Consider the following 23,268-nt stretch of genomic DNA (forward strand, 5'->3'; position numbering starts at 1 on the left):
TTCCCTTTGCATCTGTCTCCCAGAAAGAAGTTCCAGAAGAAGGGGGCCAGCCAGAGCTTCAGTAAGGCTGCGAGGCTCAAGTGGCAGTCCCTGGAACAGAGGATTATTGACATCGTCATGCAGAGGATGACCATTGTCAACCTAGAGGCCGACATGGAACGGCTCATCAAGGTGGGCCGGGACACAAGGAGCCCGGGGCTCCTGCCTCTGCTTCCTTCCCATCTCCCCTCTGCCTGTCCTCTGCACTTCTGACATCTCTGCCTCATCAGACCTCCTCAGCCCCTTTCCCCCTGCTCCTTGTGCCTGCTCTGGAATCCAGAGGTGCAGGGGGACCCAGGGGCCCGGACTGAGGGGCACGGTGGGCAGGGCTGGACAGCAGCCTGAGGCTTCTCCCTCACCCTCCCTGCAGAAAAGGGAGGAGCTGTTCCTCCTGCAGGAGGCGCTGCGGAGGAAGCGGGAGCGCCTGCAGGCTGAGAGCCCGGAGGAGGAGAAGGGGCTGCAGGAGCTGGCCGAGGAGATCGAGGTGCTGGCGGCCAACATTGACTATATCAACGACAGCATCACCGACTGCCAGGCCACCATCGTGCAGCTGGAGGAGACCAAGGTGCCCACAGGGCCTGGCCCAGGCTAGACGGTGGCAGGAGGGATGCAGGGGGGTTGGGGGCAGCCTCAGTGACAAGGGGTCTCTGCCTCTCCATCCTAGGAGGAGCTGGACTCCACGGACACATCAGTGGTCATCAGCTCCTGCTCCCTGGCCGAAGCCCGCCTCCTGCTGGACAACTTCCTCAAGGCATCCATCGACAAGGTGGGCTAGCAGCTCACCTCCTGGGCGGGAGTGGGCCCTGCAGTCACAGGCACCTCGGTAATCTCCCCTCCTGGGGAAGCACACAGGCCTGGCTCCTGACCGGCATCACTTACAGGCTAGAGCAAGCTGCTTTACCTGCGGGCCTCTGATTCCGAAGCTCTGAAGCGGGGGCGATGACAATACCAAGCTCCTTGCTTGCTGCGTGGTTTTCACAAGATGATGCGTGCCAGGGGCTTGGCACGATGCCTGTCACATAGCAGGGCCTCCATTAGAAGTGACCTAGCATGTCTGGTCCAGGCCTGTCCACGGCAGGGCTCGAGTCTGTTGGCAGAAGTGTGTATGTTGGGGCTGGGGCAGCGGGAAACAGACAGACCATATTCCCCTCATTCCTGAGGGGTTTATACTGGAACATCAGATGTCCCAGGTAGGTACTGTGCTCCTGTCCTCTCTCCCTGCCAGAGAGCTGGCCAGAGGACGTGCCTCCTTCCCCCGGGGCCTGTGGCTTTTGGGGACAGGCACCCCATAGTACGCACGCAGCGTAACTGGCAAGGGGGTGGGGAGCTCACCCTGTCCGCAGGAAGCTCCGGCTCTGCTCCATGGTATGGGGGACTGTTAGTCTGCTAGCGCTGAGTGACAAAGCCCCACAGACCAGGGGTCTAAACAGCAGAGATTGATTTTCTCAGTTCTGGAGCTAGAAGTCCAAGATTAGGGGTGTCGGCAGGATCAGTGGCTTCCGAGGCCTTTCTCCTTGGTTTGTAAGGGACTGCCTTCTTGCTTCGTGCTGTGTTCCCTCCGTGTGTGCCTGTGTCCTAACTTCCTCTAAGGCCACCAGGGGTATTGGATTAGGGCCCACCCTAAAAACCCCATTTTAACATAATTACCTCTTTCAAGACCCTATCTCCAAATACAGTCATGTTCTGAGGTACTGGGGGTTAGAGTGTCAGCATAGGAATTTGGGAGGGCAGGGACACAGTCCAGCCCATAACAAGGAAGTGTAGCCTAAGGCAATCTCCACTACCGTGTGGACACGAGGAAAGTTAAAGAGGGTGGAGGGATGCATCTCTGGTTTGGGGCAGCTGTGAGGGGAATGTCGGGGAGTCAGCCCGGCTCTGGGGCGGGTCCGAGGGGGATGTCGGGGAGTCAGCCCAGCTCTGGGGCGGGTCCGAGGGGAATGGGGAGGGGCACCCCCCAGGGTGTCTCGGGAGCAGGTGGTATGGGGATGGTGAGGAGGGTGCCCGCAATCCCAGGCTGGGGAGCGTAACCGCACGCCTGGCTCCCTGCCCGCAGGGGCTACAAGTGGCGCAGAAGGAGGCCCAGATCCGGCTGCTGGAGGGACGGCTGAGGCAGACAGACATAGCAGGCTCCTCTCAGAACCACCTGCTGCTGGACGCCCTGCGAGAGAAGGCGGAGGCACACCCCGAGCTGCAGGCCCTCATCTATAATGTGCAGCAGGGTATGGTGGCCGTGGGCAAAGGTCTCAAGATTCTCCCAGCGCTCCCTAGCTCCAGCCCCTGGGGGGACCCTCACCTCCCCGGTACTCCCTCAAGAGCCCCAGTCTGATGCCAGTGGATGAGATGTGGGAGGGAGGCCAAGCCCTCTCCCCTCTGTCTGTTGGGGCCTCTCAACCCTCCTCTCTCCTCCTCCCACAGAGAATGGCTATGCCAGCACGGATGAGGAGGTCTCAGAGTTCTCTGAGGGGAGGTGAGTTTCCAAGTCGAGAGTGAGAGGTCGGCTCACAGCATGAACCTGGGGCTGGGGGTGGCGGGTTGCCAAAGGGTCCCGGGGCTAAGCCTAGATTTGGGGGCTCTTTGGGACCCACGAGTCTAAGGCTCCGAGAGCCAGAGCATAGGTTCACAGGATCCTGAACTCCATCTGCTTCTTCCTTAGCTTCTCCCAGTCGTTTACCATGAAAGGTTCCACCAGCCATGATGACTTCAAGTTCAAGGTGAGCACCACGGGAAGGCAGACAGTAGGCTGCAGCAGGGCGGTCTCCCTACAGCCTGGTCTCCACCTCAGCCCCCGGCCCTGACCCAGTATGGCCTCCAGCTGGGATGGAGGTGCCCTGGTTGGAAATTGGGAGGTGCCCAGATATATAACCAGTTACAACCCATTCTTTTTGAGGTGGGTAGAAGGTGGGAGAAATGGCTCGAGTCCCTGCCTAGCGATGTCAGCGGAGCCAGAGGCCCTGCTTTCAGAAATCTCCCCATTCCCCACCTAAGACTCTGGCTCATGCTCGAGTCAAAGACTAAGGCTAGACCTCTAGTTATGCTGCATGCAGATTACTGATTCAGCAGTATGGGAGTCAAGTGGGGTAGTTCACCTGCCAACGAGGGGTCAGTTATTAGTTTGAACTGAGAAGCAGGATTTATACAACAGAGAAGGGTGCGGGGGGACTGCATACTGGGAACAGTGAATTGTGCATGGTTTTGGGATAAACTGATTAGGTGGTGACCAGCAAAGAGGTCAGTGTGGGCGTTCTGCGTGTGCAGAGTCTGAATAAGGGCAGTAAAACCCTTGTGGTTGCTTTGGCTTCTCTCCAAGCCCTGAGAGAGGGTCCTGGGGTGCTCTTCACCTGGATCTTCCATCAGTAGTTCTACCGTAGGCCAAGAGGCATTATTTCCTTCATTAGAATTCTCCTGGCCCCCCTTTATGTTGGGGCAAGTTGGTTCACCCCAGTCCTTCCATTCCCAGGGTGAGCCCAAGCTGTCTGCCCAAATGAAGGCCGTGTCCGCCGAGTGCCTGGGTCCCCCACTGGATATCTCCACCAAGAACATCACCAAGTCCCTGGCCTCCCTTGTTGAGATCAAAGAGGATGGAGTGGGCTTCTCCGTCCGAGACCCCTACCACCGGGACAAGGTCTCGCGCACCATCAGCCTGCCCACCAGAGGAAGCACTTTGTAAGGAGGGGAGCCGCGGGTATGGGTCAGGGTGGGCAGGGAGTTTGGTCTGGACCTCACGGGACCCTTCTGTTCTAGCCCCCGGCAGTCTCGAGCCACGGAGACATCCCCTCTGACCCGAAGGAAGTCGTATGACCGAGGGCAGCCCATTAGGTGAGAGCGTGTTTCAGAACCTGCACCAGAGTCGCGGCCGGCCTGGGGTGCATGAGTCGCCGTGATGTTCTGCTCTGGAGGTCACCGTGCCTACTATAATCTGGGCCAGTCTCACTACGTCATTCCGCTTCCCACAGTGGTCCCTTCCCATCCCGTCAGGCATGGGCTCCGGAAACATAATCTCCATAAGCACCTTGAACGGGATGGCTCAGCCCGCTGCCAAACTGTTGGCTGGTGTAGGCTCAGCGTTGGTGGCTTCGTAGTCTTTGTACTGATGTGCTTCAGTTCATGACCAGGGGTCCTTGCGAGGCCTCGGCCCTTTCTAAGGTCTTATCATGTGAGAGGAGTGTAGACGTTTAAAGAAAAACCAGGAGCTGATTGCAGAATGGTGGACAAGTCTCTAATTGGTCAGCTACACATAGGACCGGGACCCACAGAGATTCTGCAGATCGCCAGATCACCAGATGCCTTGTACGGTCATCTGGTCCATGCACTTAATTTTCAGAGAGGTTCGATGGCTTTCTCCAGCCATACAGCTAAGTAGTAGAAGAGCAGGGGTCAGGGTGACCTCTTCCCACCTGACAGGAGGCGGGAGGACTTGCTCAGGCTCCCAGCCTTCCCTCCTATCCAAAGCCTGGGCACATGCCCCTGCTGGTGGCTGGCGGTGGGGGCCTTTGGTGGGAGGAGTTGCATGGATATCTGTACACTTGGGGCCTTGCAGACCGTCACTTCGCCCATGAACTGAGAGAACACACTTCAGCAGCAGTCTGAGGGACTTAGGTCGAACTCGTGAAGACCTTTCAAAGGAAGGGAGGATTTAGGCCAAACCTGACAACTTTCCAAGAGAGGATTGTTGCGCTATTGGAATGGGGTGGTGCGATGAAGCCTCCTCGACTCTTCCCTGATGTTACAGTCAGTCCTCAGTATTCACAGTACTTAACGTTCTGTCAAGTCACCGTGAACACTGAATTAGCGGATACGGAACCACTGCTCCTGGGGATATGCGGGGTTGGGTTCTTGAGGGCTTCTGGTCACAATATTTTATCAGCCAATCAATACGGAACTTTGCTTTACGTGTGTTCTGTTTAAAGGCACCTTAGTTAGTATATATTGTTGATTCATTAACATTGAACTTGTAGCCAGCAGCATTGTAACTCACCCCTGAATGAAGCTTCTCTAACACACGTATTTTCTCCATGAGACACAGCACAGCCTTCATGTGCTTAGACACGTGCCAGACAGCCCTTCGGCACTATGCTTTGGGGGCGTTTTAAACAGTGAATCACCAATGAAAAGCACAAAAATGCAAAAAACATGGCCCTGAATAGCTCACAGGAAGGCCTCTTGGTGACAGCATGAAAGCAGGCAGGCAAAGGGTGCCCTCATTTGACCTCCGCTGGGAACGTGTGCGTTTGGGGACTTGAATTTTTCGCTGCTCTGGGAATGGCCCCCAAAGCCCTGTGAGAGTTAACTTGCGATTGCTAATACACTGTAATGAGCAGGTGAATTCCAGCTATGGCATCCGTGAGTAATGATGGCGGGCTGCCTCTGAAGAGCAGCCGGGTGCTGAATCTGGGCCCTGCCCCGCGGGTCTCCCCACCCAGACAGAGGAGCTGCTGGAAGCACTGCGCGGTGTGAGACTGTGCGCCGGGGGTGTGCTCGCTGACCGGTGCTGCTCTGTCCCCACTCGCCAGGTCCACGGATGTGGGATTCACGCCCCCCTCATCCCCTCCTACTCGGCCCCGCAACGACCGGAACGTCTTCTCTCGTCTCACCAGTAATCAGAGCCAAGGCTCAGCACTGGACAAGTAAGAGCCAGGGTGGGCCGGGGAGGGCGCGGATGAGCGGGGCTGATCCTTGCCGCAGGCGGGGCCCGGGCAGCTGGGCGGCCCCTAACCACGCTGTCCCAGCCCCTCCGAGACATGAGGCTCCGCAGCTCCTCTTTGGGCATCTCTGCCCTTTCTGTTCCAACCTCGGACCCTTCCTTTACCCCCAGCCTGCTGGGGCCTCAGGAGAGGGCAAGAAGCAAGCCACGGGGATGGCGAGCAGGCAGGTGGGGATGTGCGTGCAGGTCAGGCCCCCACAGGGACCCCCCACAGCTGCGCCTTGAATCTTCTCTGCTGCTGCTTTGACTCTTGGGTTCTCCTCTGAGGCCCCTTCCTTGAACTGCAGCCACTCCCTCCCTGCTGCGCAGGCTCAGACGAGGCCCCAGTGGCCCTTCCGTCCCCGCAGAAGGGGACCCCTATTGCCTTCACGCGGCAGGTTCATCCCCGCTGTAAGTACAGCTCCCGTGGGCCGCTGTGACTCCGGAGAGCACGGCAGGGCTTCGGGGCAGTCCCGTGCGTCCAGATGGCACTTCGCTGTGCATCTGCTTTCCTGTGTGTGATTCGTGTGGGCGGCATATCAGCCATGAGAACTCTCTTCCCTATTTTACAGAAGAGGAAATGAGGCTTAAAGAGGCCCAAGGACATTCACCTAGAAAGCGGAGGACTGGGGCCCAGAACCCGGGGCTTCTGACATGCTCCTAACAGTGGGACTCGGCCTTGGGAGAAGGGAGATCCTAGCCTCCGTGTGTGCCTCTCCGTGCTCCCTACACTCTGGACCCCACTCTGGCCCTCTCCCTACTCTCTGCAGTCTCTGAGAGGGCTCTTCTCTTGGCTCCCTAAAAGCTTCTCTACCCTGGCAGAGGGGGGTGCAGTGCTGTTGTTCCGGGGAGCCCAGGCTAGAAAGTGCTAGTTCTTGCACCTGGCCCCTGACATCCGGGTCAAATACTGCTGGGTCAAAATACTGCTCCTTCACCAGACCCACCTTGGCTCAGTTCCCATTTCGGCAGGCATGGACCAAACCTGGACCACGCCAACCAGGGTGCCGCCTGCCCACCATACCTTTGCAATCAATAGGTCTCTTTTCCAGAAGCATTGAGGTGGGACCCTGGCCCTTCCAGCCTGGTGGTCTTACAGACCTTGATCCTATCCATGGGCCAGGTCTTGGGGTCTATGTGTGGTACAGGCTCACCTTCTAGGTATAGCCCAGTGGGCTTGCTGGGGACAGTTGGCTTTGTCAGTAAGTAAGTCCCTGAGGAATTGCTGGAAGAAGCCAGCTCCCAGGGAGGGGCGGGAGCAGGCATGGCTTCCTTTGGCCTCAGGCACGTAGGAGCATTGCTGGGGCAGGGCAGGGTGCCCCCAGCTCATACGATGGGGCAGCCAGGGGCTTGGAACCAGCAAATGGCCTACCAACTGAGACATCTCTCCGGAGTGTGGGGCTGGCACTCCCACATCTCCCATTGTCCTCCCCTCACGCCTACCCTGGTAGCCGAGGGACCCCTGGCGGCCTGCCCCTCCCTGCCTCCTCTCCTGCTGTCCCTTAGCGCCCTGACCCTCTGCCTCTCCCCGCTGCCCTTGAAGAGAATAACCTGCCCTCTGACCTCCCGCGCTGCTGCTGCCTCCGCCATCCCTTTGTGTGTGTTCCTCTCTCCCCTAATCCAGCTAATTTTCTGCCCTCCCCAGGTCTGATGACAGCGACTCCTCTTTGTCGGAGGTCCTGAGGTACACACAGAATGTCTCCCGTGTTGGCTCCCCAGCTCTCACTCTCTACTCTCCCCTCTCTGCCTCTTGCTGCACCACCCCTCCTGCCTGCACACCCAGTCCTCAGCATGCAGCCCTCCTCCCTGGCCTGCCCCCCACCCCCACCCCCACCCCCGTGGTTCCTCCCTCTCAGGGCTGCTGCGTGGCCTCACCCTGGCCAGGCCCGGCTGGAGCTGGGGGCTTGGGGAGGGGGGCACAGTGGCTTGCCACAGGCGCTGTTCTCTTCTTGTCACCTGGGCAGGGAGGGGAAGAGCATGAGAGTCTGGGGGGGGGGTGCTGGGGCTGGGACTGAGCTCTGCTGAGGGGTTGGGGGGAGGGGCAGGGGTGAGGATAGCCCGGTGGCCTGTGGGGCCCAGCTGGCCCAGGGTGTTGGTGGCTGGCCCCAGCCTCCTTGTGACTTGCTCAGCTTTTGCCAGGGAGGGATGAGGTGTGCTTTCCAGCTCCTCTGAGAGGAGCACTGAGGGGGCAGGTCCTGCTGCCGCATCTCCCGGCCCGTGGTCCAGGAGTGCCAGGAGACCTCCTACCTTCCCAGCTTTTGGGATGACCAGAGGACAGTTTCCCCAGCCACCCCAGCACAGCACCCCACAGGGTGACGCATGTCCCGGGACCTGGTGGGCCTGAGCTCCTGACGGGCAAATGGTCAGCACTGGGCTCAGAGCTCCCCCCAGCTCGCCCAGAGTGCCCACTGCTCGCTGTGCCTCCTGGCCTGGCTCCTGACGTTCTTGCAAACCTGCCTGCGGGGAGCAAGGCTTTGCCACTACCAGAAGCTCGCCAGCCTCCCAGCCTTTTTCAGTGGGAGGGTTATCCTGGTGATACGCTTTCCAGAGCAGTCTGGGCTCTTTCTGCAGCCACATAGCTGGGCCCAAACCCGTGTCGGAAGCCGGGAGCTGGGGCAGCTTGGGGGCAGGTCACTTGTGTGTGACATCTAGCTGGCAGCTGGCCCTGTCTGACTGCTGTCCTTGCAGGGGGGCCTGGCTGCGTCTGTGGGGGGCCGTGAGAGGCACTGTGGGTAGGACACTGGTCATTTCAGCAGACCGTAGGCCACAGCATCCTTGTCAGGAACAGCATTCTCTCTGGGAAAGAACTAGAACATATTTTCAGGCCTGCACATAATTCAGCCAGGGCCTCATTCCAAGAGACCCTCACTGAGAAAAGATCATTCCCCAGAACCTCCAGGAGGCCGGCGTAACAAAATCGTCCTGCTCGCTGAGGACAAGCCTCATTCTCCCTCCCAGAGGGTTCATGGGAAGTGAGGAGGTGCTTCCCCAGGGACCCTGGACATCCCGAACTCAGAGCTGTTCTGGGTACCCCTAAAGGGATTTGGGCCTTTGTAAGGGACAGTCACAGGTCTGACCGTGCAGGCCCAAAAGGGGCTCATGGGTGGGTGGGAGTGTGTGTGTGTCTCTGCTTGGGAGGGGCCAGCCCCAGAAGAAGTCACCGACAGATGGATGTAATGGCACTGAGGTGCTGGGAGGCTGACAGCCTGAGCATCGTCCCCGGTGCCCCCCTCGCCTCACCCCGGGTTAACCGCAGCAGCGTGGAGGAACCCTGGGAGCTGCAGGAGCCTGGCCAGCCCTCAGGCCTCTGCCCTGCCTGGCTGGGGCCTGGGTGCTTTTAGGTCTCAGGATCCGGGTCAGGCAGCCATCAGATGGGAACTCCCCCCTCCCCAGGGCAGGGCCCCTGTCTCCTCCTTCCTGCGGTGCCCAGCCCGTGGCTTGCTCCCTCACGCATGCTCAGAGTGGTGACTGACAGGTCCTTGTACAGACAGGCCCTCCCCACCTGCACAGTCTATTCCCAGCTCTCAGACATTGATGGCATTTGACTGGAGTCTCCGGAGTCTCCTTCGTTAGGCCTTAGTCCCCTGTCGGTTCTGTCCCCCTCTTACCTGTGTACCTCACTCAACCTGGCCTCAGGCTCCCTGGCTGACAGGTGCTCCCTTTCTCCCTCTCTCCTGGGAAGGGGAGTCATCACCCCCGTTGGAGGAGCCAAGGGTGCGAGGACGGCCCCGCTGCAGTGCGTCTCCATGGCCGAGGGCCACACCAAGCCCATCCTTTGCCTGGACGCCACAGACGAGCTGCTGTTTACAGGATCTAAAGGTGGGTAGAACCCAGACTGGCCAGGTAAGGGTAGGGTCTCACCCATCCCTGCTTCATGCCAGAGTGGGCTGTGAAGACGAAAACACAGAGCCCCCACGAGTTGAGGATGTGGGGTCGCCTTGCCCACTCCCTTGTCTCATGTTTCTTGCCTTGGCCCAAGACTCCCCATCTTGGGTGCCCCCGACCAAGTCTTCCCTCATAGCTGACCCTGGTGGCTCCATCCAGCACTTCCTTCCAAACCTCTCTCAGAAACTCCAGGAAGCTTCTCAGGTGCCCCACCTTGTCTGCTCATCCCAGTCCCCCAACACGACTACTCCCCCCCTGACATCTACCCCAGCCCTTCCATCTGAGAAATCCCTATGATCTTGGCAGCAGGACCCCACAAAGTCATGATTATTTAATCTCAGCAACAAAATCAGAAAAATTTTCCCAGCGGAAAGGACAGCTCTGCAGTAGACATGCAGAGAGTAGACATGCTAGAAAGACAATTAATACCTTTATTTGCCTGGAGGGAGGAGGCCGAGTTGTCGGTCTGGGTGTGATTGATTGATCCCAAGTTTTCCCCATAAGATGGGCCTGCCATTTGTTCACTACTTTTGTCAGCTCTTAGCAATGGTAGGAACAGACACCAAAAGCTGAAGAATTTCATTTTAGCTCAGGGCACCTTGGCAACACACATGGGACTGTGGTGTCTGCAGAGTTTGCTTGAGAAAGCCTGGTCCCAAGTTCTGACCGACTCCTCTCTTGAGATCTCTGTGCACACCCACGCCACGTGAGCACGGTCGAGCGCATCCTTCTCTCCCTCAGACCCAGGGCCCCTCCCCCTGGATGTCTCTGGACCATCTCCCCCAACCGCCACAGCCTCTGTGTAGGGGGAGCGTGCGTTACCTGGTCCCCGCTAACCATCATCCGCCCTCCCCGTGGTTCTCGCCCTGTCCCTCGCAGACCGCAGCTGCAAGATGTGGAACCTGGTCACGGGCCAGGAGATCGCAGCACTGAAGGGCCACCCCAACAACGTGGTGTCCATCAAATACTGTAGCCACTCCGGGCTTGTGTTCTCCGTGTCTACCTCCTACATCAAGGTGTGGGACATCCGCGACTCGGCCAAGTGCATTCGGACCCTCACGTACGTACTCCCCAAGCTGGCTCATGGTGGTGGGCTGGCTACCAATGCCCAACCCAGGTCACGCACTCAGTACACCCCGGTCCGGCTACACAGGCACAGAGGCCCTTATGGGACTCAACCTGATTCTGACGGACAAGGTGGGATCTCTGGGCTGAGGGACAGCGTCCGGGGCAGCAGCTTGGGCGAGCCTTTGGCCTGCTTGGCCCCCCTGCGTCATCTCAGCCTCCCAGGCCTTGGGCTGTGCTGGGTATCCTCCATGAGTCCGAAAGGGGAGCTGGGAACCAGCGTGGGGCCAGCAGGTGACGGCAGACTCTGCGTAAATGGGCCACCCGAGCCGGTTCTCATCCCTGATGGTCTCAGGCAGACGGACATGTGGGAGACAGAAGCGGGACAAGGGCCGCTGCAGAATGAAACCGTTTCCTAGCAGAAGCTATGCTTCGTCCTGATGTGTCCATTATAAGCCATCGTCTGTTCCTTAACATGATCCTTAAGCAAGAGTAAACACAGGGGATTTCGAGGGCAGTGAAACCCCTAAGAGCCTGTAACTATGCGTTTGTCCACACCGACGGAGTGTATGGCACGGGTGAGCCCACGGTGATGACGCTGCGACCGGGTGGGCTCGCCAGCTGTGCCAAACGCCCCCTGTGGTGGGGATGGTGACGGTGGGGGAGGCTGTGCGTGCGTGGGGCGGGGCCATAGGGGAAACCGTCCCCAGTTTTGCTGTGACCCTGCAACCGCTCTAAAAACTAGTCTTCAATTTTTAAAAAACAAAAGAAGGAGAGTAAACCAAATGGGTATTACCGCCTCTGTCTACAGAGGAGGAAAATGGGACTCAGAGAGACTAACTGGTTTCCACAAGCCCAGCTCAGGGTCAGGAACTTTTCTGCTGGCCGTGGGCTGGCGCTGTCACCCTTGGTCTCTCCCTCAGCAGACCAGAAACTTCCAGGAGGAGCTTTGCTCCCCTCTGATCATCAGTCAGGGAAGGCTTCCTGGAAGAACCGGGGTATCAGGCCTGGTCTGAGTGAGGTTTGATTGCTCTCCTGGCCTGTGTGGATGGACCCCTTTGACCTCTGACCTTGTCTGCCTTGCTTGCGGCAGGTCCTCGGGCCAGGTGACCTCCGGGGACGCCTGCGCCGCGGCGTCCACCCGCGCTATCACCAGTGCTCAGGGGGAGCACCAGATCAACCAGATCGCCCTCAGCCCTTCAGGCACCATGCTCTACGCCGCCTCGGGCAACGCCGTCCGCATCTGGGAGCTCAGCAGGTAGGGGATGCGTGGGGCGCCGCGGAGGGCTGCGGGGGGGTCTGCGGGTCTCCGCTGTGGGCGCCGCCCATCGGGGCTGGCAGAACCCCGTGCTGCCCCGTTTCCGCCTGCTGTTGGGCTTGGGTCCCATACCCCAGAGCCTGGACCCTTGTCCTCTGAGGCCCCTGGGACACCGGGCCGCTGATGTCTAGGTTCTTGGTCTTGTGTTGAGGGAGGGAGAGTGCCCCGGCCAGACCCATTCATTCCAGGGCAGACCTCCCCCACCGGCCCTCACAAGCCAGGGTTCCCCCTGATCCATGTCCCCCCACCGGCCGGGCCTCTCCCCACCGCAGGTTCCAGCCGGTTGGCAAGCTGACTGGCCACATCGGCCCTGTGATGTGCCTGACAGTCACCCAGACCGCCAGCCAGCACGACCTGGTGGTGACCGGCTCCAAAGACCACTACGTTAAGGTACCTGAGAAGGCCTCCCTCTCGGGCCTGGGGCAGGGGGTGGGGGGTGCGGGGCATTCTCTGCATTCCTCCTGCCCTCCCCACCCCTTCCCTCTGGGGCCTTGGGAGCCCTCATGAGAAATGCTGAGACTTCTAGGGACTTATGCAGAAGAAATCATCCCGGAGAGGCAAGGAGGTGTGTACAGAAAGCAGGTTGCAGTGGAATTTTGTCAATGGTGCAGAAATGAAAATGACCTAAATGTCTAAGGCTGGGATAGCGGTCACGTCAGTTAGTCACGTCAAACCCACTGAACGGGCTCAGCGTCTACTGAACTGCGAACGTGCGAGCAGAGCACAAAGGGTAGCAAACGACACGAATTTTGTTTGCTCCCGGATTATGTCATTGCAAACCACGTGTACACAGTCAGAAACTGGGAAGTAGAGAAACAGAGGGTGGTTGGTGTGATAATATTTTTATTTCAAGTACAAGTAATATTATATTTATTTTAAAATAAAAGAAACTGAAAAGGAGATTCGCTTCCCAAACCCACCTTTCTCCGTAAGAGCTGCATGTCCAGCTGTGGGGTCACCCCCTGCGTTAACTTCTAAAGCCAGTCTGCCCCAGTCCCCTTAGGAAGGGTCAGGACCCAAGCCTTCAGAGTCCTCTGTCCCTGGAAGGAGCAGTGCCCCTCCGGGAGCCCTCTCCTGCTGGGGAATCTCCTCTCCCCCAGGGCCGTGGCTACCACCCCGGGTCAGGCCACCGGGTCTGTCGGCTCCCAGGGACCACAGTGCTGTGTGAGAGTGGGTGGGTGGCCCTGGAGCTCCCTCCTTCTCCCTCGGGCTCTCCCTACCAGTCTTTCCTCCCACAGATGTTCGAGTTGGGTGAGTGTGTGACGGGCACCATTGGCCCCACCCACAACTTTGAACCCCCACACTATGATGGCATCGAGTGTCTCGCCATCCAGGGAGATGTCCTGTTCAGCGGCTCCCGGGATAATGGCATCAAGAAGTGGGACCTGGAGCAGCAGGAGCTCATCCAGGTGCCGTGGGCGGAAGGGGAGGGGTGGGCTAGGGTGAGGCCATTCCCCAGTCCAGGCAGGGCCTTGGGGACCTCAGGTCTTGGGCCAGAGCTCCCCCAGCCTGCCTATTCTCCACCCTCTTCCCCTTTGTGTCCACTCCCCTCCCCTGTGGCCTCCCCTGTACTCTCCCCTGTGCAGCTGCTTTCAGGAAAGAGACTGCTCTTAGCCCCTAGGTTTGACTCGAAAGTTCAGCTGCTCACTCTTCCCTTTCCCCAAGCGTTTCCGCCTGGGAGGCCTGAAGGGTTCGCCACCAGTGCACAATCTTAGGTTTGCCTCAGAGTGGCGGGGCCAAAGGATGGGTCTCTGGGCCCTTGCAGTCCCCAGCATGGGCCCGCCCCACCCGCCTCCTGGACAGTGCTGCCAGTCTGCCTGCCCGGGGAGCCCGGTAGCTGTCCTTCACGTGCACAGTGTCCCCTGCCAGCTTCTCCCCCCTCTGCTGGCTTTCCCCCCTCAGCACTGCCCCCAGGCCTCACTGGCTCTGCCCCTCCCGCAGCAAATCCCCAATGCACACAAGGACTGGGTGTGTGCCCTGGCCTTTGTCCCGGGCCGCCCCATGCTGCTGAGCGCCTGCCGTGCGGGCGTCATCAAGGTCTGGAACGTGGATAACTTCACGCCCATTGGCGAGATCAGGGGCCATGACAGCCCCATCAATGCCATCTGCACCAACGCCAAGCACATCTTCACTGCTTCCAGGTGGGTGCCAGGTGGAGAGGTCTGCGTGTGTTCCCTGCCCCTCTCCCTGGTGTGGGCAGGGCAGGCTAGGGGGCCTCGGGGCCCCTGCGGTTGTCCCAACAGGCTCGGTTCACGGAGCGGACCCCACGGCGCCCGCTAGCCTGTGCTAGCCCTCCAGGAGTGCCCTCCAGGGGCAGGGGAGCAGGAAGGTGCTGGGCCCCAGGTCAGGACTCACCCACTTGTCTGCAAGCCTTTCCTGCCCCTCCCACAGCGGCCCCCACCCTGGCTGTCTTTACCCCCATCCAGGGGATGCCCAGGCCTCTGTCCCATAGGGGAGCTCCTCAGAGGGGTCTCTTCTTTTTCCTTCACGTCCGACCGTGTCCCTTCTCTCCCCTCTTTCCCTCCCCATCTCCTCCTGCCTCTCCTCTCTTCCTCTCTGCCTCTCTCCCCCAACAGCGACTGCCGGGTAAAGGTGTGGAATTACGTCCCCGGACTCACCCCCTGCCTTCCTCGTCGAGTCCTGGCCATAAAGGGCCGAGCCACCACCCTGCCCTGACCCTCCCCTCCCACCTCCTCTGTCATTCTCCCCTCTTTCCTCTTCCCTCTCTTTCTCCACTTCGGTCTGAGCTGCTTCTCAACGGTATGAGATTATTTTACTCCTCCTCCCTGCTCTCCCTTCATGCCCTGCCTGGCCCGGAGTGAATGCCCCGCCTGCCGCTCTTCCTCCCACCCTCCTCTTCCGAGCATGACTAGCGGGACAGACCCCCAGCAGAGGGGTGCCAGGTGGTAGAAGGCAAAGGGGGAGCATCCAGGCCTGGACAAAACGAAACAACACCAATGAAAACCCATGACGAGAATTCTGTTGGGGACTTTGAGACCACAGGCCCTCTCCCTCTGCCCAGCCGCCACCCCTCCCCCTTGCAGTCTGCCCTTCTCCTCAGCCGTGCTTGCCCCTGGGCCCCAGCCACATCTGGGGAGTTTGGAGAATCTGGCCCATCCTTTACTTTGGGGGTAGCCAGCCGGGCCCACTTCCAGAGCTGACCAGTCCCTCTCTGTCGTCCACCCCAGTGACCTGACAGTGAAGTTCTGGAGTGTGCGGCGGTTACCCGGCGGCCCACCCTAGGAGCACACAGCATTCCTCACCCTGGCTGTCTTTCAGACGATGGCCCCCAGACCCTCGGCCCCCAGCAGCCTGGACAGCACAGAAGGGAAGCTGTGGCCTGTCGGGGCCAACTGCCCTGGGGACGGAGGGTGTGGGCCTCGGGAGTGGCCCTTCTCCTGCTCTCCTGCCTCTCCCTTGACCTTCCTATGGGATACTATTCCCCCGCCTCTTGGGGGAGAGAGAGAGGTTGGGGAGGAATTTAAGCTGTGAAGCCAAAGGGCATTTTCCCCTCTCATTTCTCTCCCTGCAGCCCCTCGGGCTCCCCTTGCCCTTCCTCTGGCCACATTTTCTCCTGCTGAGCTGGCCATGCCCTTCCTTAAGCCTCTGGCCCAGTCGTGGGGACCTATAGGGGAGGTGAAGCAGCCCCAGCCCCTGCCGTGCCCCTCCGATGGAAAGGCCTCCCCTTCTATCCCCTCATCCAGCCTCCGGAGCCACCTGCCTCTGAGCCCAAAATGATAGTCCTCAGGTAACCATGGAAACCAGGTGTTGGCAGCTGGGCCCTGCAGCTGACCCTTAGCCCCTTGGCCACCAACAGCCATTCCCAGTTGACCCCAGCCACCCCTTGGGGTCCTGTTCTGATGGGGCCAAGGTAGAGCTGCTAGAAAAATTCCTTTGGGGAGATGGTCAGAAATACTTCAGCTATTTAATTTATTTTATTTTTATTTTTATTTTTTGCTGTTGCCTCCTGGAAACTGACTTGAAGTTTCTCCCCAGATGTACTTTCCCTCAGCACTCGGGGGCCAGGAATCCCAAAGGGAATCCGCCCGACCAGCTCTCCAGGGCCACCTCTTCCGTTCGCTGTGCAGCTCGGGCCTGTCCCCAGCATTGCCCCCAGGGACCATTCTAGCGCGCCCCTGACCTCTAGGCCGCCTGATGCTTCAGTGCCTTCCTCCACCCCGGGGCCTGGCACCCGTGCTGGGCAGCCTCACACCAGCCATGCCCGCGGCACCACACGTGTCTTTGCACTCGCGGGATCCCATGCCCGCTGCCCCCAGAAGGCAGGGGAGCTCCACCCCACAGCCCGGGGCTAGGGGCCCCCATTCCCAGAGTCCTGTGTGGGCCACGTAGGAAGCAGCTCAGAGGATCGTGTCTGCCAGGAGGTGGCTCGGATGGTGAGGATGGCCCAGGCCCTCCCCAGCTCACCTGTATTTTCACCCCGACAGGGCAGGGAGTCCTTCCGGCCTCTTTCCCTCTGGTTATTCAGGAGACACATTTTCAAGCCTTAAAGCTGGCATGGGGCGAGAGGCCCTCCCCTTTTAGATGAGTGGTGAAGAAGGAATTCATTGAGTTTCTTTTTGCCTTGGGGCTGTGGACTCATGGCTCTGGGGATGTGGTTAAATCCGTGTTCCAGTGCCCCCTGTTGGGGCATTTCTGAATTTACAGGACCGGGCCTTGGGAGGAGTCCCGGGACATCCCTCCGCCCCAACCTATCCACAGTGTTTTTCCAATGCTTAACTGGGCTTGTGCTTCCTGTCCTTGGTCTGGGAGCCAGGAGCCCCAACTCTGTTCTGAGATATGCAGTGACTTTTAGACCTTCCAGAGGTAGCCCTGAATTTGTCCTCTGTGCCTCTGCCTATTTGGCCAGGGGATCGGAACCCCCTCTGTGTGACCCCCGTGTGGCACACAGGGCAGAGGAGGCTGTCCTAGTGGGCGAAAGGCAAAAACACCTGCTGGGGCCGGAGTCCCCAGCCCTGCTTCCCCCTGTTCCGAGTGGCGCCTGCCAGCCCTGGTGGCAGAGTCCGGGTAAGCCGATGTGTGCAGGAAGCACGCACCCTGGAATACTGGCCTCCTGGAGCCTGCGACAGTCTGTCTGCCATGGCCGAAAATCCCTCCTCCTCCAGGCAGAACAGGGGGGCCACTCCCTCAGCCACATGGAAGCAAGCGCCTCTTCTCCTCCCCATCCTCCCCACCTGATCAGAAATCTTGAACTTTGCAACCTGTAAGAAAGACTCCGTCTGCATGACTGTTTACAAATGGTAGAAACACAAAAGACTGCGCTGCCCCCACGGGCCGGGGCTGCCCCAGCCCGGGAATGGTACTGTAGCTGCAAGGCCCGTTCTTGCGCGAGATGTGACCTTCCGGCCTGCGAGAGGTACTCAGCATCATTGCCCACTTCCTGCTGTTTCTGATGGGTCAGCTACCTCATGGCAGGCCGGCTCTGCTGTCCTGGCGAGTATCATTGACTCTAAACTTGAAGTCCCTCGGGAGCCCTGAGCCCTTCCAAAAGCTGTGCTCCAAGAGCGTTGGCGTCTCCGCCTACTCCTTCAGGGATGTCCAAGGTACATAGTTAGGGGGCAGGCCCCCAGCATCCTAAAGGTTGGAAGCACAAAATGGTTGTGATTTGAGCACAAATGGCAAGGCTTGTGGCAGGTGGCCTGGGCAGACCTGGGTCCAGGGGGCTCATCCCAGCTTGGTTCTGCCTACAGTTAGACTGAGTATGTCCTGGTCTGGGCAGGTGTTTCCTCGCTCGGACCAGGGCTCAGCCTGTCCTGATGGCTTGTCCTGATTCTGGGGGGCTCGTCAAACTACTTACTTTCCTTTGTCTGTCGGCAGACTTGAGTCGGGGCCAACGCCGGCCCGGCCACATCAGAAGACGTGTCCCTCTCTCAGCCCCACACCCCAAGTCTTTAAATGCCTGAGCCCAGGCTGGGTCACAGCCCTATTGAGCCTAAGGAGCCCAGAGCCACATTCTCTGTCCCCAAGGCTGAGCCCCTGTTCGAATGCTTTTGAAGCTGACTGCCTGTGGGCCTGCTCGGCACAGTCCTGGGCCAGACTCTGTTCTCAGTATTAATCAGCTCAGTGTTTGCTTTCGCTTGAGTAGCTGATCCTTCCATGACAGAATTCTCCAAGGTAGCACCTGGAGTTGCCTTCGGAGATTGCCAAGGAAGAGCAAAGGCACACCCAAGTCTTTGAGGTGGTCAGGGTGCATCTGTGGGTCTGGGAGGGGACATTTGTGGATCCGGGAATGGTCTCCCTTCCCCCGCACCATCACTACAGCTCCAACCCAGGCCAACCCTCGCTTGTCTGGCCCTGCTGCCCGCCTGGGGTGGTGTCGCCTGGGCAGAGGGCAATTTAAAGCACAAAACCACTGTAGGGAAGATTGTCTCTGGGACCTTCTCCTGCCAGCCAGTGTGGTGGAGCCATGGGCAGGCCGCAGCTGTGAAGTTAGAAATGCCCTGCTCTCTCCCCTCACGTAGACTATCCCAGCTCTCGGGGGCCATCCTCTGATGCAGTCTGGGCTGGGCACAGGCACGGCCCTCGGCTGCTCAGCACCTGCCTGAGCCCAGCGTCTTCAACATCGTGTTTGTGTAGACGGGGCCTGCCCTGCAAGAGCCGTGAGTTTCTTCCCACCCAGAGGCCCAAATGCGTGGCGTCTGTCTGCCATCCCAAGCAGGAAGCTGCTTACTGCTCTCTTAGCTTAGCCCAGCGTCCTGGCCCAGCCTCGGGAGCCGGGGCCTGGCCTTACTCTCCTGGCCCCCAGGGTCCCTCACCACCCTCTTACGTGCAAGGACAGAATCTACAAGGAAAGTTCTGCATCTTCGTTCTAGCCCCCACCCCCTGCCCAGCCCCAGCACTCCGATGAGCCCCCCACCCTTAGCATACCCCCGTCCAGTTTTTTGAACCCTTGTCCCGAGGGCTTTGCAGGGAAGTGGGAACTACTCCAAGAAGAGCCAAGGGTCAGAGAAGACCCCTGAAGTGAATCAGGGCCCCGCCTTGCCCACCAGCTCTTTTCTAGGGATCACCCCCTGCCCAGACTGCGGGGTCTCGCCTGGCTTACGCGCTCCTCGCTACGCGGCTCTAGCACAAGTTGTATATATGTTTTGTACCTCTGCCGATGACTGTACATAGTGTATGAAAGTTATTTAAGCCTCATGCTGTACATTTCTGTTCCTAGACTGGATCTGTGTGTTCTGAGAAGTTGTCATAAATAAAACCCGAATGATCTAATGTATCTGTCGTGGTGTGGCCCCTGAGAGCTGCCAGCATTTGGCTGGTGGCCTTTCTCTGGGGTGGGAGGTTGGTGCTGTGGCAGGTGGGGTGGGCCTCTGGGGCTGGGTGCAGCCTGGTGAGAATTGCCTGGGCTGTGAGTCTGGGGCTTGCTCAATGAGAAAGCAGCATGGAGAGTGTTCGTTCCTTGCGGACGCTCCCTGTTGTCTCCTGGGACAGGTACATTAGCTGGAGGAGGGCACCAGCACTTAATGAGCACCCACTGTATTCCAGGCACTATTTCAGGCATTTTTCCTTGGATCTTCCCTCCCCCTGTGTGATAGGTAGTGTTTTCATTTTCTGAAATGGGAAAAGTCTCAGGGAATGACATGTCCAGGATCAGCGCTGGTGAGGACAGAGCCAGGACTGGAACCCAGACCTGCCCAACCACAGCACCCATTTCCTTTCACAAACATACCAACTGCCTTCTCCAGAGCCTGGAAGACCCCGTGCGTGATGCATACCAGACATATTTCCTTCCCTTGCCACTTAGGAAGAGAAGACAGAAATATGAAAAGTTCATAGAAGGAAACAGCTCCACAGTGGTCTTGATTTTTGTTTCTAGATCAGTGCTTTTCAGTCTTTAAAAACTCCTATTCCTTTTTTTTCCCTAAGGCCCTGAAAATGCTCTGTCTCCGCCTACTAGTCTCATTATTTTCAACATAAAAATAGGTCTAAGAGGGTGCCAAGCAAACCTACAGTGTGCTCTTCCCCGGAAGACACGGGATTGTTCCTGGACCACTGAGCTACTCTCAGGCTATAACTCAGTGTACTTGACCTGTTACCACTGTTTCTCAGGAACCCATGGCTCCCATACAATTTTAGATTGTGCTTCATTCAGAATTCACCGTGTCTCCGAGGTCTTGTGGTGCCAGTGGCCCAATGTTAGCTCTGTGGGCAAGTATCCAGTTTGTCAGGTTTCGCTCTCAAGAAAACATTTTTAGGGGCGCCTGGGTGGCTCAGTCATGAAGCGTCTGCCTTCGGCTCAGGGCGTGATCCCGGTGTTCTGGGATCGAGTCCCACATTGGGCTCCTCGGCTGGGAGCCTGCTGCTTCCTCTCCCACTCCCCCTGCTTGTGTTCCCTCTCTTGCTGGCTGTCTCTACCTCTGTCAAATAAATAAATAAATAAATAAATAAATAAATAAATAAATAAATAAAATCTTAAAAAAAAAGAAAGAAAACATGTTTAATAAAAGTTTTATTGAGATATAATTCCCATACCATAAAACCCACCCTCTTTTCTTTCTTAGGCTAATGATTTTATTCTGGTTATTTCCCTATTCCCTCCATGCTGAACAGACTCTGGGTGCATGAGTGAGTGAAGGAAGTAAGGGAAGAATAGGCATGTTTGCGGGTCGTGAGTGATGAAATGTCATTAAATAACGAAGCTTTCCTGTATGGAGCTGTCACCTTCCCCTTGGATAACCACAGCTCACACCCCCCAACTCCCAGACATTCCAGCCCATCCCTGGACATCGTGACCTCTGGGTGACCATCTGCATCTTCGTCACCAGCCAAGACCATCTTGAAAGCTTTACTTTCTGATCTTTGTAATGTGAAGACAACAGGGTCTCTCTCTGCTGTGTTTTCCAAATATGAAACCAAGGTGCTCTGGCAGCCTACACAGTCCTTTCTGCTCAGCTAGACCTACGGCTGTTGGCTGCTGACAGGTGACCCAGCCGGCGAGTTCTCTGGGGCTGTCAGAGGCAGACCTCACGGTGGGTTGCAGGTGGGAGGCTCCCCGAGGGAGGTTCCACCCAGGAGGCTCCCGGTCCTCACACAGAAGGGTCTTAGCAAGTGAAAGGGGACCCTGAGCTGCAGAGGGGGACACAGGTGGGCGGAGTTGCCCTAATCCCCCCAAGGCCCTCCAGCAGGTGCTGGAGCCTCCCTGCCCGGGGAAGCAGGGGTGGCTTCTGAGGGCGGTTGTTCTTGGCTGGCTGACTGAGCCTTACCCAGGCCGCTCTCCCTGCCCCACCCTCCTGCCTGGTCTGGTCCCACCCTGGCTCCCCACAGGCCCTTCTTTTACATAGGATCCCACCCAACGAGACAGAGCCCACTGTTGACCGTGAGAAGTAACAGTTGGGCGTGGCCAGCTGCAGGCCTGTGGGATTTGTGGGTAAAACCAGAAAATAGAGGCCCAGGTGCCTTTGACCTTGTGAGGAGCAGGGCCCTGCAACCGACTCCCGCCAACTGCTTCTACTTTGCGACTGTGTCCCTCCCCTTGCCCTGCAAAGGGTTTGCCACAGAACATGGCACCCTGAAGATGCCAAAGCCCTGAGGGGTAGAGAGGCAGGAACACTGAGTTAAAGGACCTTGTTCTTTTGTTCTTTTGTGGGATTTGGTTTCCCCCCAAATTATAACAGTAATATCTGCTCATTATAGGAAATTCGGAAACAAACCCGTGTGGAGAGAAATACTGTTTAGGTTGTAATAGCACCTCTTGGAATTTGATGGGGGTCAGTCATTGTCAACCTGGGTGGCATCATCAAAGATGGTTTTTTCCAACCCTCTCAGTTTATAGATGAGAGGAACTGAGGCCCAGAGGAGCCAAGAGAGTTGGACATGATCCTTCCAAGACAGAGATTCCTTCCCCCCTGTGGTCTCTTCCCATCATGCCTCTTACACTTGGCTTGACCAATGTGGGGGGGTGATCTGTGGGGGGCACCAGAATGCCTGAAGTGGGTCCTATGCCAACATACTTGGCCTGATTGTGCCTCGGAGGCCAGGGAAGGGAACACGCGTGCACCGTTGTCTCGTGCTATCCCCCACTCACTCCGTCTACGAAAGGAGCAGCTGATAAGGCCACCAGCCGCTGATGAGCGGCCCGAGACCAGGCCAAGGAGAGCGCGTGAGAAGAGCCCTCTGGCCAACGCCTGCCTCTGAGGTGTGTTTGTGACCAAGCGACGCCAGCTGCCGCACCCAGGTGGGGCTGGTGCTGACAGGAGCGCGGCCAACACAGGAAACGAGTCGTGCGGGGGTGCAGAGGGCGACTGAGGGGAGACCTCCACGTGTTCCTGGGGGCTTGCATGCAGGCGACAGAGGCTGGGCACCACAGGACAGGAGCCCGACCAAGCCCGAGCGTCTGCGTCACCGTGGCCCGAGCTCCGTCCAGGTCAGAGCAGGTTTGACCATGGCGGGGGGAGGGGGGGGGCTACGTTTTAGGACATTGGTTACTGTCCCTGTCCCCAGAGTTTTGGGGCCTGGCTGACTAAGAGGCCGGTGGGGGTGGGGGGGGTGACAGTAGCATATGACCCCGCGTAGACCTGAGGAAAAACTTGAGGGACTGTCGGACGGCCCTGGGCTAGACGGACTCCAGCAGGGGCCCCGGGAGATAGTCCTCTGCCAGCGCGACCGTGGGCGCGGGAGGAGGAGACGTCCGGCTCTCTGGACACACGGTGGCCGGGCTTCTGCGGTCCAGGCCTGAGTGTTGGCACCTGGGCTGCGGTTTGGGCTGCGCCAAGGGACAGCCACACCGGTGTTTTTACAGAGCCACCCTGTGCCTGACAGGCGGTATCCAAACTCTCTTGTCTCCCGGAATGTTTCATGAGCTGACAAACGCCCTTCAGTAAATCGCCGCCCCGCGTGCACCTGCTGGGGGGACTCTCGCTCGCCACCCGGAAGCCTGCCCAGAACAGCTGGAGTCGAGAACACCTCACGTGTCCCCGCGTCCCCCTTCGTGCCAGTCTGTAGTTCAAGCTGATGCTCAGAGTCTCACGCTCGGGCCTCAGATCACCTGGCTACGTGGGGGAAGGGCACGGGGGGGGGGTGGCTGCGGGGCCGGGAGAGGCCAGCCTGGGCCAGAGGCTCGCCCGGAGGAGGCAGCCCACGGTGAACGGCTCTGCCCCGCAGAACAAAGTGGAAAGGCCAGGAAACTCCAAATCCACAACAAGTTCACGCTTCTCCCTTTTATTACGAACGGTCTGCAGGGCACACATCCACTTCTAGGGTCCGGCGCAGGAGCCCGTCGCTGTTGTCACAGTCACATCCGCCCTGGCCAGGCCCCAAGGACACAGGC

General features: G+C 58.5%; 1 protein-coding gene across 3 annotated transcripts in view; it reads left to right on the forward strand.

Moving 5' to 3' along the window:
* Positions 1–19,218, forward strand: part of KIF21B (kinesin family member 21B) — a 47,801-nt gene extending 28,583 nt beyond the window's left edge. The window contains exons 19-35 of one of the 3 annotated variants that reach the window (XM_045787706.2): positions 24–171; positions 410–604; positions 704–805; positions 2,093–2,258; positions 2,455–2,506; positions 2,693–2,750; positions 3,497–3,702; positions 3,781–3,855; positions 5,550–5,663; positions 7,362–7,400; positions 9,399–9,535; positions 10,481–10,661; positions 11,760–11,924; positions 12,257–12,374; positions 13,223–13,393; positions 13,926–14,125; positions 15,173–19,218. In XM_045787706.2, the coding sequence (XP_045643662.2) occupies positions 24–171; positions 410–604; positions 704–805; positions 2,093–2,258; positions 2,455–2,506; positions 2,693–2,750; positions 3,497–3,702; positions 3,781–3,855; positions 5,550–5,663; positions 7,362–7,400; positions 9,399–9,535; positions 10,481–10,661; positions 11,760–11,924; positions 12,257–12,374; positions 13,223–13,393; positions 13,926–14,125; positions 15,173–15,227 (2,182 nt within the window). In that variant the 3' untranslated portion in view covers positions 15,228–19,218. Of the gene's footprint in view, positions 1–23; positions 172–409; positions 605–703; positions 806–2,092; positions 2,259–2,454; positions 2,507–2,692; positions 2,751–3,496; positions 3,703–3,780; positions 3,856–5,549; positions 5,664–7,361; positions 7,401–9,398; positions 9,536–10,480; positions 10,662–11,759; positions 11,925–12,256; positions 12,375–13,222; positions 13,394–13,925; positions 14,126–14,560; positions 14,802–15,172 lie in introns of those variants that run through there. The other 2 variants (XM_045787705.2, XM_045787707.2) reach the window with 2 other exon arrangements.
* Positions 19,219–23,268: the final 4,050 nt, after the last annotated feature.

The sequence above is a fragment of the Ursus americanus genome, chromosome 2, assembly GCF_024610735.1.
Source record: "Ursus americanus isolate L20-20 chromosome 2, mUrsAme1.1.p, whole genome shotgun sequence".
Taxonomy (NCBI): Eukaryota; Metazoa; Chordata; class Mammalia; order Carnivora; family Ursidae; genus Ursus; species Ursus americanus.